The 16,625-nt window shown below is 43.2% G+C and overlaps 1 protein-coding gene across 1 annotated transcript; it reads right to left on the bottom strand.

Annotated features, from left to right (window-relative positions):
* Window positions 1-6,083: 6,083 nt before the first annotated feature.
* On the bottom strand, window positions 6,084-7,946 carry LOC110619946 (scarecrow-like protein 23). The gene has a single exon (XM_021763467.2). The coding sequence runs from the start codon at window positions 7,612-7,614 to the stop codon at window positions 6,286-6,288; it is 1,329 nt and encodes a 442-aa protein (XP_021619159.1). The 5' UTR covers window positions 7,615-7,946; the 3' UTR covers window positions 6,084-6,285.
* Window positions 7,947-16,625: the final 8,679 nt, after the last annotated feature.

Genomic DNA, 16,625 nt, shown 5'->3' with positions numbered 1-16,625 from the left:
TTTTCTAAAATGTTTTAAATATGATTTTATAGTTTTAATGCAAAAAGGAATTGATTTTTGAAGAGAAAAGACCAAGGAGGCATGTGCCAGGTTCGGCCGCCGAAAGGCAAGTTCGGCCGCCGAACATGGGGCTATTTCGGGAGTGCTTTAGGCCTCCGAAGGCTTTGAGTGAAATAAACCAAGTTCGGCCGCCGAAAGTCAAGTTCGGCCGCCGAACATGGGAAAGTTTAGGAGGCATGATTAGGCTTCCGAAAGTGACTTCCGAAGGTGGCTTCCTTTCGGCTGCCGAACCCCACGTTCGGCCGCCGAAAGTGGTGCAGTTTTGCATGCAGATTTGGCCGCCGAAGGAGAGGCGATTGGCCACCTATAAAATCCCTGCTGACCGACAATGGAGTGTGTATTCACTCTCTTTTTGTGCAAGGGTAGGCTCATGCTCTCCTTTGGGTGTTTTCGTGATGAGTTGTGAGCTTTGAGCAAGGTTTTGAAGTTTGAAGACTTTGGAGCTTGGATTCTCCATATCTTCAAGTTTGAGGTCGCACCAACTCTTGTTCTTCAAGAGGTAAGTGTAGATCCTTAGCTTTGGAGAGATTTTAAATGAGTTTTATGAAGGGTTAAGAGGGTTTTATGCATGAGTTGCATGGGATGCATGTTTAGGGTTTTGATACCCTTTATGAGAAAAGTATGTTCTTGCATGTTATGTGATGTTTTGTTGAGGGTTTAGGCTAGTTTGAGACCCCTATATGCTTGTGGTATGAGTTATGCATGTTTTGGAGAGGTTTGAGGCATGTTTTGGGTGTATGGAAGGTTTGGGAGGCTTGAATGCATGAGAGGCTGAGTTCTGGATGAACTCAGGTTCGGCCGCCGAAGGTAGTTTCGGCCGCCGAACATGCCCTTGGATGCTTGGTTTGGCCGCCTAACCTTGCCCCTGAAAATGGACTTTCGGCCTTGGAAAGGACTTTCGGCCTCTGAAGGTGCCACCGAAAGTTCCTGGCTTTCGTCTCTGGGGGAGACTTTCGGCCGCCGAACCTGCCTCCGAAAGTGCCTGACTTTCGGATCTGTGGGAGCATTCGGCTGCCGAATGTGCCGCCGAAGGTGCCCTGTCCAGCCTTCCTTTGCCTGTTTTGCATGCATGTTTTGAGGAGTTTTAGAGGGGTTTTTGGGGAGATGTTTAGTATTATATTAGAGTTGTTTGGTCCCTCATTTGAGTCCACCTGTGTAGGATCAGACCTGGGGAACCGAAGAGGTCAGCAGAGTTAGCTGCTTCAGAGTTAGTTGGTCCTGAGTTAGCCCAACAGTTGCTAAAGGTGAGTGGAACTGAACTATGTTTTTAAGTTAATGAATGTTTTAGCATATTTCATGCATCATAAATGCCATATTTATGATAGGTTATGCATTGCATTAGGATTCACGAAGATGTTGTTGCATTGCATTATTACGTGAATGTGGGACAGACACTGAGTAGGACCCATTAGCCCTTGAGTATTATATGACGAAGTCCTGTGGTGCTCCCTAGGGGGCCGGGCATATGACGAAGTCCTGTGGTGCCCCTTTGAGGGCCGGGCAATGAGCTGAGGGATTTTTGGGTCAGTCCGTCCGTGATGTGATTTACTTGTGTTGTGATGCATTTCATGAGAGCATATGTTTTAAATGGATTTGTATTATTATTCTGCTCACTAGGTTTTAGTAGCTCATCCCTCTCCCAAATTCCCAGTTTTGCAGGGCCAGTCAGAGATAGCATGGGATAGCAGCTAGGGTGAAGTGTATGTAATAGATAGTAGTGGACATGATGTAATTCAAAGTTATGTATTGTAAAATGATATTATGTAATGTCATGTAATGGATAGAGATGTGCTTTGTCTTAGTGTATGGTTAATCCCTTTGTACATGGATCCTGTTTTAAGTTTCTTGATGAGAAATGTGTTGAACCAAGTTGACATAGGGTATGCTGACCCTAGGGGTTCTATGTGTTCAGACATAGTGCATGCACAGGTTAAGCTTGGGAAAGGAAAAGTTTTAATGTTTTATGGAAATGTTTGATCATGTATGGGATTTATCAGGTACACAGAGTTCAGGTTAGGCTTGCTATGGGTCCCGGCTGCCTTAAGCCGACCTGGATCCTAGCGCCGGTAGCGGTCCGGTTTTCGGATCGTTACACTCAGCGCCAGATGCCCCGTCCACATACAGCTTCCAACTGAACTCCTGAGAGGACTGCCCTTCTCTCTCATTCCCCAACGCTTCCAAAGATGACTCACTTCGTTCCCTCTGTTCTTCATTGAACGAGCCCTCTGCTATGAAGTCAGCAAGGGCTTGAGATTTTACGGTGGTCCGAGGTCGGTACTTTAAACAGTAAGGGCTAATCTCGATAGACCAAGCCAGCATCCGACCTGAGGTTTCCAGCCTATGGAGAATCTTTTTTAACGGCTGGTCTGTCATTACTACCCCTTGGTGGCTTTCTAGATAGACCCTAAACTTCCGGACTGCTAGCAACAGAGCAAATGCTATCTTCTCGATGTTCAGATATCTAATCTCGGCGTCTTTAAGCACCTTACTGACGTAAAACACTGGTTTATGCTCTCTCCCCTTTACTCTTACCAACACTGCGCTAACTACTTGCTCTGAGGCTGACAAGTAGATCAGGAGCTTTTCTCCTTCCAATGGACTGCTAAGTACATGAGGCGAGCTGAGATAGCTTTTAAGCTCTTTGAAAGCCTCCCGGTAATCCTTGGTCCATTCAAAGTTCGGCACTTTTCTCAATTTCTTAAAGAACGGCAAGCATCTTTCCGCCGACCTCGACATGAAGCGATTTAGCGCCACCACTCTCCCAATAAGTCTTTGGATGTCCCTCACGCAGGTCGGCTCGGGCATATTCAGGATAGCTTCCACTTTCTCCGGATTGGGCTCAATGCCTTTTCCACTTACCATGTATCCCAGGAACTTTCCTCCCCTGATAAAGAAGGCACACTTTGCTGGGTTCAGCCTCATTCTGTACTGCTCTAGCACCTCGAGTACCTCCCTCAGATCTACCAAGTGCTGCTGAAAAGTCAGACTCTTCACTATCATATCATCCACATATACTTCGATATTCCTGCTGATCTGATCTTTGAAGATTTTATTCATCAATCTCTGGTATGTTGCTCCGGTATTTTTCAGCCCGAAAGGCATGGCTTTATAGCAATAGGTCCCATCTTCTGTTATGAACGAGGTCTTTTCTTCATCCGACCTGTCCATTGGAATTTAATGGTAACCAGACATAGCATCTAAAGACGACATGTAATCAAAACCGGCCGTGGAGTCGACCATTTTATTAATATCAGGGAGGGGGTAACTATCTTTGGGACATGCTTGATTGAGGTCTGTAAAATCTATACACATCCTATATTTGCCATTGGCTTTTTTGACTAATACAGGATTTGCTAGCCACTGCGGGTACATAACCTCCCTAATAAATCCTAGCCTCTGGGAGGACATTCAATTTGTGTATCATCACTCTGGGGTCAATCCCTGGCATGTCAGAAGGCTTCCAGGCGAAGCTTGACGCGTGACCTCGGATTAGGGCCATGACTTCTATTTTCTGCTCTTCAGTAAGGCCAGCGTTAAGACTGAAGACCTTATCTGTCTCTGCTTCTGATAAGGGAAAGGTCTCCAGCTCTCCGACCGGCTCTGTTCTGGCCTCTTTTTTCTTATCTCGGACCTCCAGAACTTTCGAGTCAAGCTTCTCCCCTGCCGAGCTCGGTTCTGATATCGTGGCCAGGTATACTGCTCTTGCCTCTTCCTGGCTTCCTCTGACTACTCCCACTCCTACCTCTGTTGGGAACTTCATAGCCAGATATCTGATGCTAGTTACGGCCTCAAAGTCAAATAGCGCAGGTCTTTCCAATATTGCGTTGTAACTTAGGGGGAGTTTGGCTACTAAGAACACCGCATAATGAGTGCGGGTCCTTGGCGCTTCTTCTAGAGTGAGAGCCAGTTTTACTTTCTCTTCCAGAGGCACTGGGACTCCTCCGATCCCTTTGACTGGGGCCTGGTCCCGAACCAATTGCTCCTCGGGGATTCCCATTTGCTGGAAGACTCTGTACGGCAACAAATTCACTTTACTCCCGTCATCCACCAAGATCTTCTTAACCCGGTAGTTGTGGATGATGGCTTCGATAACTAAGGCATCGTCATGAGGCATCTGAACACCCTGGGCGTCCTCCGGAGAGAAGGTGATGGTCACTGGAGAGTGCTCAACTACCTGCATGACCTCGGCTCTGTTGCTCTCCCCATTTTGGCTTCTCTTCTTTCCCCTTCGGCTCATTCGACCTCCGGTTCCTCCTACAATCATGTTGATGGTCCACTAGAACCATCGTTCACCGGTCCTGTTCCCACCCTCCTTGGTGTTTGTGTTGCAGGGTTCGGCCGAGGTCTTTCTCTTTCCGGCTTCTTCACAAAGTTCCTGAGGTGCCCCCTCTTTATTAGCCTTTCGATCTCACTAATCAGCTGGTAGCAGTTATTGGTGTCATGGCCGTGGGTGCGGTGATACTGACAGTATTTGTCAGGATCTCGCTGGTTTGCTTCTGCTCTCATAGGCTTGGGCCATTGAAGGAACTCCTTGTCTTGTACTGCCATGAGCACCTCGGCTCTGGAGGCGTTGAGCGGGGTCAGGTTCTCCGGAATACGCGGAGGGAATGACTTTTGTTCTGGAGCCCGAGGGGGGAAAGGTCTCTGGTCTCTCCGGTCCCAGGGCTGCCTGTAGGGCTCAGGTTTCTTGCTCTGCTTCTTCTCATGCCTTTTCGACCTCCTTTCTTCGGAGGCTTTTCCTCTGTCTTTCGCCCCCTTGGCGAATCTACTCGTCACCAAGGCATCATCCTGCCTTATGTATTTCTCCACCCTCTTCATCAACTCCGCCAACGTAGTGGGGGCCTTTCTACTCAGCGAGCCAAAAAACTCGGGGGAGGTCGTCCCCTTCTGCATGGCTTCCACCGCTCGGCCCTCATCCAGCTTGGGGATCTGTAGGCCTCCGTGTTAAAACGGGCAACATACTCCCTTAGCGACTCATCTTTTCTCTGCCTGACCGTCTCCAAGTAGCTGGTCTTCCTATCTGCTGGCACTTTGGCTATGAACCGGCTAATGAAGGCGGTAGCCAGGTCCCCGAAACTTCTGATACTCCCAGCCTCCAGGCTGTTAAACTACGCCCGTGCCGGCCCTGTTAGCGTCGTAGGGAATACCTTGCACATCAAGGCATCCGATAGAGTCTGCAATTCCATGAAAGTCTTGTAATTGAGGACGTGCTTCCTTGGGTTGCCAGCACCGTCGTATGCTGCCATAGGCGGCATCATAAACTTCTTGGGGATGGTCTCCTGCTGCACCCACTTCGAGAAGGGTGAAGAGGTGGGCAGGAGAGCTTGATTTTGATCCTTCGTCCCCAACTCGGCCAGGAGCTGCTCTCTCATCTTTTGTAGCTTTTGGTCTACACTCTCTTCCTCCTGTCTGGGCCTTTTCTCCAGGTGACATTCTTCATTCCATGCTTCACTTCCCGGTCTTATGGTTGTTCCGACGGAATAACTGTTGGCCTCATCGTTTTCTATCAGCTCCATCACCCTTCTTCCATCCTTTTAGACTGTTAATAAGAATGAACTCTAAATTAAATTTGGTATCTAAAGCTTGCTTGACCAGAAAGCTTGTAGCTAAATGAACGTGAGCGCCAAGAAGAGAGAGCAATATTTTATGTTTTTATTATAAGAACAATCTACCATATTGGACAAAGCCTGGCCACTAGAATTGTCCTTACTCTTGACTTCCATGAAAACCACGAGCTATCATCTCTTCTCATATTTTCCCTATTATTTTCAGATCAATTAAACAATTTCAAGCATTAAGATTTTTTTTTTAAAAAAATCCATTGGTTTTTATTTGTCTTCTTGATTAAAACTTTAACCCAAATAGAAAACTGTTCCCCTTCAAAGATGTACATGACAAGTGCACAAAACAAAGGGCATTCACTTCATCAACATCAACCAATCTGTAAACAGGGTTTTTAAAAGAATTTTTTTTTTTTTTTTTTCCAAAGGAATGAAAGAAGTGTCTATTCTATGAGACCATCATTGGAGCAATGCTTTTCTACCATCCTTTTGTTCATAAATTATTACAAGTGAGAAATTCTCTTCACTTCAAAAAAGTATCAACATTTAAATACCAAATTATAATTCAAAGCTACTGTCGATGGACTCCTGCAATCGCACCCATGATCGATCCAATTGTTTATATCAATCAACATAGTTTGCAATCCATTTGATCGGAAGTAATTTAATCCAACGGCCGCCAAGCAGAGGCGGTCAACAGACACAAATCTTTCCATCCTAACTTCAAGCACCCATTCTCCTCCTCTACCAAAGTATATCCTTTCCAAGGGAACATCCCAAGCAAAAGGCTAGCTTGAGCGGCCGGGTTGCCGCCAAGTGAAACGGGTTGAAACCCGACCCGCCTCAACTCATCCCCCCACCTCTCCACCTTCACCTCACCTGTCCTCTTGGGCCCACCCACGGCCACAATGTTCCTAATCTCGTAACCAAACAACTGCTGCTCCACTGTATGTCTCTCTACACTGTCTCCACCTAATCCATCCCCTAGCGCATCAAATAGAGCGCTATAATAATGCAAGGCCTCCACGAACCTCCCTAAAAAACTACCACCATGGCTCAGGTCTTGTTCAACGGTCGTTATCAATTTGGGCCTCAACAAAGTCAACAATCTCAACGTCCCTAAATCGCTCCCAGTTATATCGTAAAGGCAGTGATGCATCCAGTGAACCACAACTGCTTCCCTTGGTCTAACCCCGAGTTGACTAACGTCGGTTAAATTTCCAATTTTACCCTCCACAGGATGGAATTCGAAGGGCAAGCCTAGTGAGCTCGCGAAATCGGCGAGTCTCCTCCCTGTTGACTCGAGCAGCTCCGAGGACGACCCGAACCCGGTTATTCGCATGGATCTGATCTTCTTCGTTCTTGAAGCAAGTATGTGGAACAATCCTGGCCATTGAAGGCCTTGCATAATATCCAGATCGATGACGTGGACACGATCCTCACCGTCTAATGCTTGGAAAATTGCTTGGTTGGCGGTGAAGTGAGAGAACTTGATTAACGGACTGATTGAATTGTAGGACTGAAAGGCGTTGAAGATTTTTTGGGACTGAGTTAAGGTTAGAGATTTGGAGCTCAGAGGTGAGTAGGTACCCAAGCAGGAACTTACCACACGCGCATGGAGGGCGTGAGCAAAGTAGGCACCCACGCGCTCAGGAGACGAGCCAAAGGGAGAAGAGAGCTCCGAGATCTCAGGAAGGAGATCGGTGGCGTCGTCGAGGTTGTCCATGGCCACGCACTCGGCGCATTGTAACAATAGCCCGAGGAGTCTGAGACCAGTGGATTCCGTGGAATCTTCATCACCAGTAGTCTTGTCGCCGGAGACAGTGGCCTCGCTGGAGAAGTTAGGGCGTTTGGCAGAAGGGTCGTCGGCACCGACTGAGGAGTCCCCGCCCGCAAGTTCTTTGTCAACGCGCTTTGTCTTCATGGAGGAGGTAGAATTATTAGGTTTAGAACTGGAATTGATTGGCGATTGAGGAACTAAGCTTTGAAGCATGATCTCTGAAAAAGAATCGAAAGGTTAAAGAGCTTTCGAGAGAAAAGGGACAAATCTTGAAAACAAGGACAAAAGAAGTACGATTAGAGAGCTGCAGAAAAGTGTCAGAGGAAAAAAGGGGATGTCAGCTGTGTTTGGAATGAGAGAAAGTGAGGGAAAATGAATTGGAAAGGTGGAAAACTTTTCAACAAAGAGAAATAAGTGTATATCGTAATGATCGTTAGGTAGTCCGTTTTGGCTTGTCGTTGAGCGCGTTTGATGTAAAGGACGGATTAGGGGATGAATAATTGTTTATTTATAAAATAATTAATGATAATAATAAGATGGTGGCCATTGGATTCTTGGGATGATTTTTTGGGTAAAATTAAGGCTCAAGAATTTGTCTTCATTGTGTAGACGCCGATATGTCTAATTTTTATATAATATTATTATTTTAATGAACTTTTTTAAGGGGAAATTATTTAACTTAACGTAATAACACCTCATCAGTGATCATCATCTATTGGATTCAGTCGATTATATGATTGTTTTAATATATGGTATATCTATGCAAATGGTCCTCAACTTTTCAGAAAAATAAAAAAAGAGATGGTTTATTATGAAATTAGTAAGATATGTATAAAAATCTTTTAGTATGATAATTTGGGTTGGATTCTCTTTCCATCTCTAACATACTTATCGATAAAAAAAATAAAATAAAATAAAATAATTATGAAATTGAGAAATATATTTAAAAAGTAATAATAAGGCTATTTATTTAAATATGTATGACATGATTAAATATTGAATCAGTTGGCAAAATATGTGTTGTCCTAGACACTTGGTAGTCTTGAGTTTAAGAATTTTCATATGGATGGATGCATGGCTGCCTTCCATGATATTGTCAAAAGTGACTACTGATATGCTTGTAGGTTATATACCACTTCTGGTATTAGATTTAATTCAAGATCACAAATGGAATTTCTCCTTAATTCGGTCCATGTTTTGTGATGAGAATGTTAATGCTATTATTGCGATTCCTTTAAGTAGACGGTCTATCCCAGATTGTTGGGCATGGAAATGGGAGGCCAAAAATAATTTTTCTGTGAAAAATTCTTATCGTTTTCTGACAGCCCAAGTTAATGTTGTAGGTGCTACTGATTATAGTCAAATGTGGAAGAAGTTATGGCGTCTTCATGTTCCAGCCAAGGTATTGAACTTCGCTTGGCGTATGTGTAACGCAATTGTCCCTTGTTTGGAGTTGCTATAGCGACGACACATCCTTGTGCATGATACCTACTATTTCTGTCATAACGCACCTGAAACTATGATGCATGTTGTAACGATCCGAAAACCGGACCGCTACCGGCGCTAGGATCCAGATCGGCTTAAGGCCGCCGGGACCCATAGCAAGCCTAACATGCATCCTGTATACCTGTTAAATCCCATACATGATCAACATGTACATAAAAATTTTAAACTTTTCTATTATTCACCAAACTTAACCTGTGCATGCACAACTCATAAACATAAACCCCACACTGGAACCCTCATCAAATGCTCCAATGGGGTAACATATCATACATTAAGCTTGGTTTACATAAATCATCATTAAAATATTTCATTAAAAAGATCATGTACCGATAAGGGATCAACATACTATGGCCAAGCACAACTCTATCATTAATACAATTCTTTTACATTTCATCACATAATATCATTTTATAATACATGTCCACTTCTAACTATTACATAAAACATGACTTCATTACTCTTGCTGACTTCCCGGTCTATCCCGTACCTGCAAACCTGGAGATTTAGGGAGTGGGGTGAGCTACTAGAGCCCAGTGAGCAGAATAATAAAACATTGTATTTAAAATATATGATCTCATGAAATGCATCATATCACAAACAAATCACAATCAAGAATGGTCTTGTCACCAATAGTCCTCTACATATCCATTAGTGCCAGGGGCGTAGAATGGGCCTCGACCTGGTCTTTCTCTTAACATAACATAGCATAACATTACATTCCAATAATGCCAGGGGCGTAGAATGGGCCTCGACCTGGTCTTTCTCTTAACATAGTGCTAGGGGCGTAGAATGGGTCTCGACCTGGACTTCCATACCATACCATATCATATCACATCATATCATATCATACGAGGACTAAAGGATCATCCAATACTCATCCACATCATCATCACATTATGCAATGCAACATATTCGTGAATTCTAATGTAAACAACTTAATATCTCATGGCATCGATGATGCATGAACATGCTCAAAAATTGATTTATTTACTTTGAAACATAAAGAGTTATTCTACTCACCTCAGGCTAGCTCTGAAAACACAGAAGCAGCTAACTCACTGCTGGGGTCCTCGGTTCCTCGGGTTTGAACCTACACAGGTGGACTCAAATGAGGGACCAAACATACATAAACATGACTCTAAAATACTCCCCAAAAACCCCCTAAAACACCTTGAAACAATCATAGAAAACATGCAAAGGAAGGCTGGACAGGACACTTTCGGCGGCAGGTTCGGCGGCCGAAAGTCCCTCCAGAGTCGAAACTCAGCTACTTTCGGCGGCACCTTCGGCGGCCGAAAGTCCATTCCAGAGACGAAACTCATGCATGTTCGGCGGCACCTTCGGCGGTCGAATCTCCCCTCTAGAGCCGAAAGTCCACTTTCGGGGGCAGGGTTCGGTAGCTAAAGGCTGGCCTCCACAGGCAGGTTCGGCGGCCGAAAGTCCCTTCGGCTGCTGAACCTGAGTTCTTCCCAAGGGCAGAACTCAGCCTCCATAATGCACATTTAGCCTCCCAAACCATTCAACTCAAAACCAACACTTCTAAAACATGCATACACACACACATAAGCTCATAGGGGCCTCAAACTATCTTAAACCCCAACTAAAACACATCAAACATACATATACAACACACATTGTCCATATACTCAACATTAACCAAAAACTCAACATTAACCTAAACATGCATTTCTACCCCATAAACTTTCCTAAAACTTGTTTAAAACATGGAATGAGCTAAGGATCTACTCTTACCTCTTGAAGATCGAGACGAAAGGCGATCCAACTCGGAGATGGGAGAGATCTAGCTCTTTGAACCTCCAAGCTCCAAAACTTGCTCTAAGCTCGCAAATCTTTAAAAACAAAGTAAATACTTGTTAACACTTGAAGGATTTGAGGAAAATCGTCAAAATCAACCATGGGAGAGCATGGACTCACCGTTGGCCGAAAATGGGGAGAAAGCTCGCCCGTTTCGGCCATGGAGCCCTTTTATAGGGGCTGGCCAGACCACCTTCGGAAGCCTAAAGTGCCTCCAAAACTCATGCAAGTTTGGCGACCGAACATGAGGTTCAGCTGCCGAACCTGAGCCACTTTCGGAAGCCTAACTTGCCCCCTAAACTATCCAATGTTCGGCGGCCGAACCTGAAAATGCTTCCATGGTCTTTTTCATTCAAAACTCAATTTCTTTCTTACTTAAAACCATAAAATACATTAAAACCTTTTATGAAAACATGGTTTTACCCTTCTAGAGGTTTTCGATATCCGAGATTCCATCGGACGGTAGGAATTCCGATACCGGAGTCTAGCCGGGTATTACACATGTTTTGGTCTCATGCCCCTTTGCTCGGGATTGTTGGCTACATACTGAAGTAGGATGGGTTCATCCTCATGTCAATACTATATCTGAGTGGCTTTCCCTTGTGTTAGTTCCTACATCGTTGGAGGAGACTGGTGTGATTTTGATCACCCTTTGGACTATTTGGACACAACGTAATCAGTTGGTTTGGAAACGAGTATGGAAGTCTGCTCTGCAAGTGATCTCCTTTGCTTGACATTTTCTTCAAGATTGATTGGACTGCTGCACGAGCAAAGCCAGCAAGTTTAAATTGAGACATGACGTTAATGCTGGGTTGAAAAAAGTCTCCTGGAGGTGTTTTAAAAATAAATGTTGATGCAGACACTTTTGATCATTCTCATATTGGACTGGGTATAGTGACCCGTAATAACCTGGGAGAGTTTATTCGTGCTAAGAAAATGGTAGTTTTTGGTGATGTTGGAGTAAAGATTGTTAAAACTTTAACCATCCGAGAAACTCTTAGCTGGTTTAAAAGTGAGGGATGGTCCAATGTGATTGTGGAGTCAGATGCTCAACTTAGCGTTTAGACTATTACTAATCCCATTTACATGGATTACTCGGCTTTTGGTTCAGTTATTCATGATTGTAAAGTCTCTACTTGTTAAGGCGAATAGTGTTAGTGTTCATTATATTCCTCGATCTAACTAGTAGAGTAGCACATGTATTAGCTAGGGCTGCCCATTCTTTGACAGATCAGGCGAAATGGATTGTTTTCATCTGCTACTTGTATTTTGCCTCTGTTGAGACTTGATAGTGCTTAATAAAATTTCTCTATATTTTCTTCCAAAAAAAATTTTCATACCATATTATTTATTTATTTATTTAATAAAATAATTTAAACTTTTAAAAATTACATTTATATTCTAATTTTTTAATTTTAGACAATTAAACCATAACTTTAATATTTATTATAATTTTAACCATGAACTAAAATCAATTTTGATCAAAACTCAATTTTATCACCTATCATCTATGAGTGGTGATTCTGCAGATACTACATCTAGTTTGAATCTCATCTTCCCATAACAATACCACGAGATCTAGATTTTACTCTTTCAGTGAAGAGAGGAGAAATTTGAGAGTTGTCACCTAAATGAAAGTCAGAATAAATGAAGAATATGGATTAAGTGACTTATCCCTAATAAAAATCCAGCATTTTTCATGATTCCACAACCTATTTGGCCTAGGTTTGGGATAGTTGGTATGATAAAGGAAATGTATTAGACACCATTTTCTTTTGAAATTTACTACTTAAAACAAGCTATTAGTAGTATGTCCTAGAGCATGTTTGATTAATATCTTAAATTAATGATAAAGTCATTGATATTATAAAATACAATGTAGAGAAAATCATGAAAAGTTCATGATTTGAGATTCATATTATACGTAAATATATTATTACCTAAATTATCCATGGCCATAATATTAATGAGATAAGGATATGTTAGTATATGTTCTACTTCTTGATTAGATCAAACCATAGTTCTTGTAAGTTGAAAGTATTGAGATACTTATAGTTAACATATGGATGCTTGTTTGAGAAACAAGTACACTAGAAATCCGAACTAGATATAAATGAATCGTATCATGTAATATCAGTTATGCAAACCTTAAACTTGAGATTCTCAAAGATATCTTAAGTATACTAATACTATGCTTTGACTCTACTATTTATACATGAAAACTAAGAGATTGAGTATAGTATATAATTTCAAAGATAATTGAATAATCAATAAAAGATTCACCATACTCAAATAACAAGTACGAAATAGTTGTGCTATTCTTGAAATAAATTTTCGGCTAAAATGATATGTCTTAATAAATAAAATTCATTAGGATATAATTAGAATGATGATTCTAATATTTCAAGATTTAACTATGACACAAAGTTTATATTCAATAGAGATTGGTGTAAAAAGTTGATGTAATACCCAGCTAGATTCCGGCATCGGAATCCCTACCTTCCGGCGGAATCTCTGTTGGAATCTATAATTTTTGAAGATGCCAGAGGCTTCTAGAGGGGTAAAATATGTTTTCTAAAATGTTTTTACTGATTTTATAATTTTAAATGGAAAAAGAATTGAGTTTTTTTAAAAAAAAGAAAAGACCAAGGAGGCATTTGCCAGGTTCGGCCACCGAAAGTGAAGTTCGGCCGCCGAACATGGGAAGGCTTCGGGAGCGCCTTTGGCCTCCGAAAGCTTTGTTTGAGCGAGCCAAGGTTCGACCGCCGAACCTCAAGTTCGGCCGCCGAACATGCATGAGTTTAAGGGGCACGTTAGGCTGCCGAAGGTCTTCGACTAGGCCACCTATAAAGAGCCCTCAGATCGGAAATAGGCGAGTTTTCTCCCCATTCTCGAGCTCAGGTGAGTTCATGTCCTCCTTTGGTCATTTTCATGTTTTTCTTCATATCCTTCATGTCTTTATGAGTTTCATGGCTGTTTTGAAGAGTTTTCAAGCTTAGATCTAAGTTTTGGGAGCTTGGAGACCCAAGGAGTAGTTTCCTCCCATCTCCAAGTTAGGGATCACACCAACCCTCGATCTCCAAGAGGTAAGTGTAGATCTTTGCCTTCCTTTATGTTTTAATGAAGTTTTAAGAGGTTTTAATGGTTAAGTATGGGTAGATATGCATGTTTAGGTTTATGTGGGTTTTATGCCCAATGTATGCCTATGCCTATTTATGTATGTTTATGTGAGGTTATGTTGAAGGTTTAAGCTAGTTTGTGCATGTGGGAGTGAGTATGCATGATGGGGAGAGAGTATGTGAGGATTTGGGTTGTTTTGATAGTTTTGGCTTATGTGGGTCAAAAGCTATCTATGTATGTTTTTGATGTTCTTTGTTGGAGTTTAAGCTTGTTTAAGCTCCTTTGTGCATGGTTTAGGGTTTATGCATGTTTTGGTAAAGTTGGGTGCTTGTTTTGGGGTGTTTGGAAGGTTTGGGAGGGTTGAATGCATGAGAAGCTGAGTTCTGCCCTTCTAGGAAGAACTCAGGTTCGGCCGCCGAAAGTAGTTTCGGCCGCCGAACCTGCCTATGGATGCATGGTTTGGCCGCCTAACCTTGCCCCCGAAAGTTGAGTTTTGGCTTGAAAACAGACTTTCGGCCGCCGAAGGAAGGATTCGACCGCCGAAAGTGCCTGACTTTCGTCTCTGGAGTGGGACTTTCGGCCGCCGAAGGCGCCGCCGAAAGTGCCCGAGTTTCGTCTCTGGAAGGAGGGTTCAGCCGCCGAAGGTGCCGCCGAAAGTGCCCTGTACAGCCTTTTCAAGGTTGTTTTCTATGCATGTTTAAGTGATGTTGTAGGGGATTTTTGGGGAGTTGTTTATGAGTTGTTTAGAGTGTGTTGGCACCTCATTCGAGTCCACCTGTATAGGATCGGACACGAGGAATTGAGGAGGCCATCAGTGTTAGCAGTTGCAGAGTCTGTCCAGCGTCTGCCAGAGGTGAGTAGAATTAAACTTAATCTTTTAATTTATGAAATCAAATGCTTTTAGCATGTTTCATGCATCATGATGAATAGTAGGATTGATTGCATTAGTGTACACGAATATGAGGCATTGCATTTAACCTTGTACTTGGCACTGCTCCTTGTACATTGTATGATGTGACAGATCGGACATAGTTTTGGATACATTAGCCCTCACAGTAAAGACCTGAGGAGCCCCATCGAGGGCTGGGCACAGTAAAGTCCTGAGGAGCCTCTGAGAGGGGCCGGGCACAGAGTACTTCGGTACTATTTGATTGTACAGTAAAGACCTAAGGAGCTCCTTTGCGGGCCGGGCATAGATTCGAGGGAGTTTTGATCCGTCCATCTGAGATGATGTGATTTACTTGTGATGTGATGCATTCCATGAGATCATGTTTTATCACATGTTTTATATGTTCTACTCACTGGGCTTTTTTTAGCTCACCCCTCTCCCCTAACCCCAGTGTTGCAGGTATGAGGTCGATCGGGAAGTCTCAAGAGTAAAGGTTTTTCTTATGTAATAGTATTAGATTAGTACTTTAGTGTGGACATGTAATGTGAATTGAGATAATGGATTGTAAGAGATTGGTTTATGTATTAGTACTGTGCCTGGCCCTAAGGCTTGGTTAGTCCCTTTTTAGTACATGATGTATGTAATGTTTTAATGTTGAGTTGTGTTTGAACTAAACTTGTGGCATGTGTTGTTTACCGCGCTAGAGTTGTTGATGAGGACCCTAGTGGAGGTCTTATGTTTGTGGTTTGATGCATGCACAGGTTAGGTTCTAGTTCTTTGGATGTGTCTCCGGCTTGATGTATGTTATGTTGACCCAGCTAGAGTTTTGATGAGGGCTCTAGTAGGGGGTTTCTTTATGTTTTCAGTTATGTCGCATACAGGTCAGGCTCGGTATATACATCAGATGTTTAAGTTTTTATGTTAAAGTTTTGATCATGTATGGGATTTGACCAGGTGATAGGATGTATGTTCGGCTTGCTACGGGTCCCGGCGGCCTTAAGCCGATCTGGATCCTAGCGCCGGTAGCGGTTCGGGCCGTTACAGAGGGGTATCGGTTCCGAGTCGTTACAGAGTGGTATCAGAGCTTTGGGCCTCGAGAGTACGGTGTGTTGCACATCGGAAAGAGGTTGGCTTAGAGGTCATAGAAGGGCAAGCACAATAGGAGGAATCATGTCCACTAGGATAGGATGTTGAGTCCTATCTTGATGGATGATGTGTAATGCCATGATGTTATGCTATGTATGTTATATATGCTATGTATGTTGCAGGTTCATGTGTTTTCATATGAACCGTATGATGCTAATGATTGATTGTATGCTTATGTGTTGTTCTTCAGAGGAGCTAGAATGCGAGGTGCTCGTCAATCTGTAGAATCGACTGGAGTTCCATCTGAGAGGGAAGGTATGGACACCTTTCCTCTTGCTCTGCCAGGAGCGCAGTCGTGGGGAGTCAGCAGATGGGGAACATTAAGGGACCCTGGAAGGTCTTTTGATGTAAGCAGAGAAGGAATGACTCCAAGAAGGATGTCAGCTAGTATGAGGGAAGTAGAGTTGGGTGTTCAAAGAAGGGATGTCAGTTTGGGAATCAGAGTGCCAGAAGAAGGTATGGGAGATTCTCAGGAGGATGCTCAGACTCAGGATTCCAGGATCTCAGGTTCAGGAGGGATAGATCCCTCCACTCTGAGTACAGCCTCCACGAAAAGTAAAAAGTGGGGCAGAGGCCTCAGAAGGTCGAAGAAGAAGTTCTGGAAGAATTTGAAGGCTAGTCTGGGCTTTGGTGGCTGAAGCTCTGGCTCAGGCAGTTCAAGATGCATGAGGTGCGGAAGGCCGCACAAGGGAGTCTGTCTGATTGGGACTAATCTATGTTTTAGATGCGATCAGGAAGGGCACATGGT

The sequence above is a fragment of the Manihot esculenta genome, chromosome 8 (assembly GCF_001659605.2).
Source record: "Manihot esculenta cultivar AM560-2 chromosome 8, M.esculenta_v8, whole genome shotgun sequence".
Lineage (NCBI taxonomy): Eukaryota > Viridiplantae > Streptophyta > Magnoliopsida > Malpighiales > Euphorbiaceae > Manihot > Manihot esculenta.
The sequence above is the reverse complement of the archived record's forward strand: the minus strand, read 5'-3'. Positions and strand labels throughout refer to the sequence as shown.

Coding starts and splice junctions, on each gene's coding strand:
- LOC110619946 (XM_021763467.2), bottom strand. CDS start 7,614: ATGCTTCAAAGCTTAGTTCCTCAATCGCCAATCAATTCCAGTTCTAAA.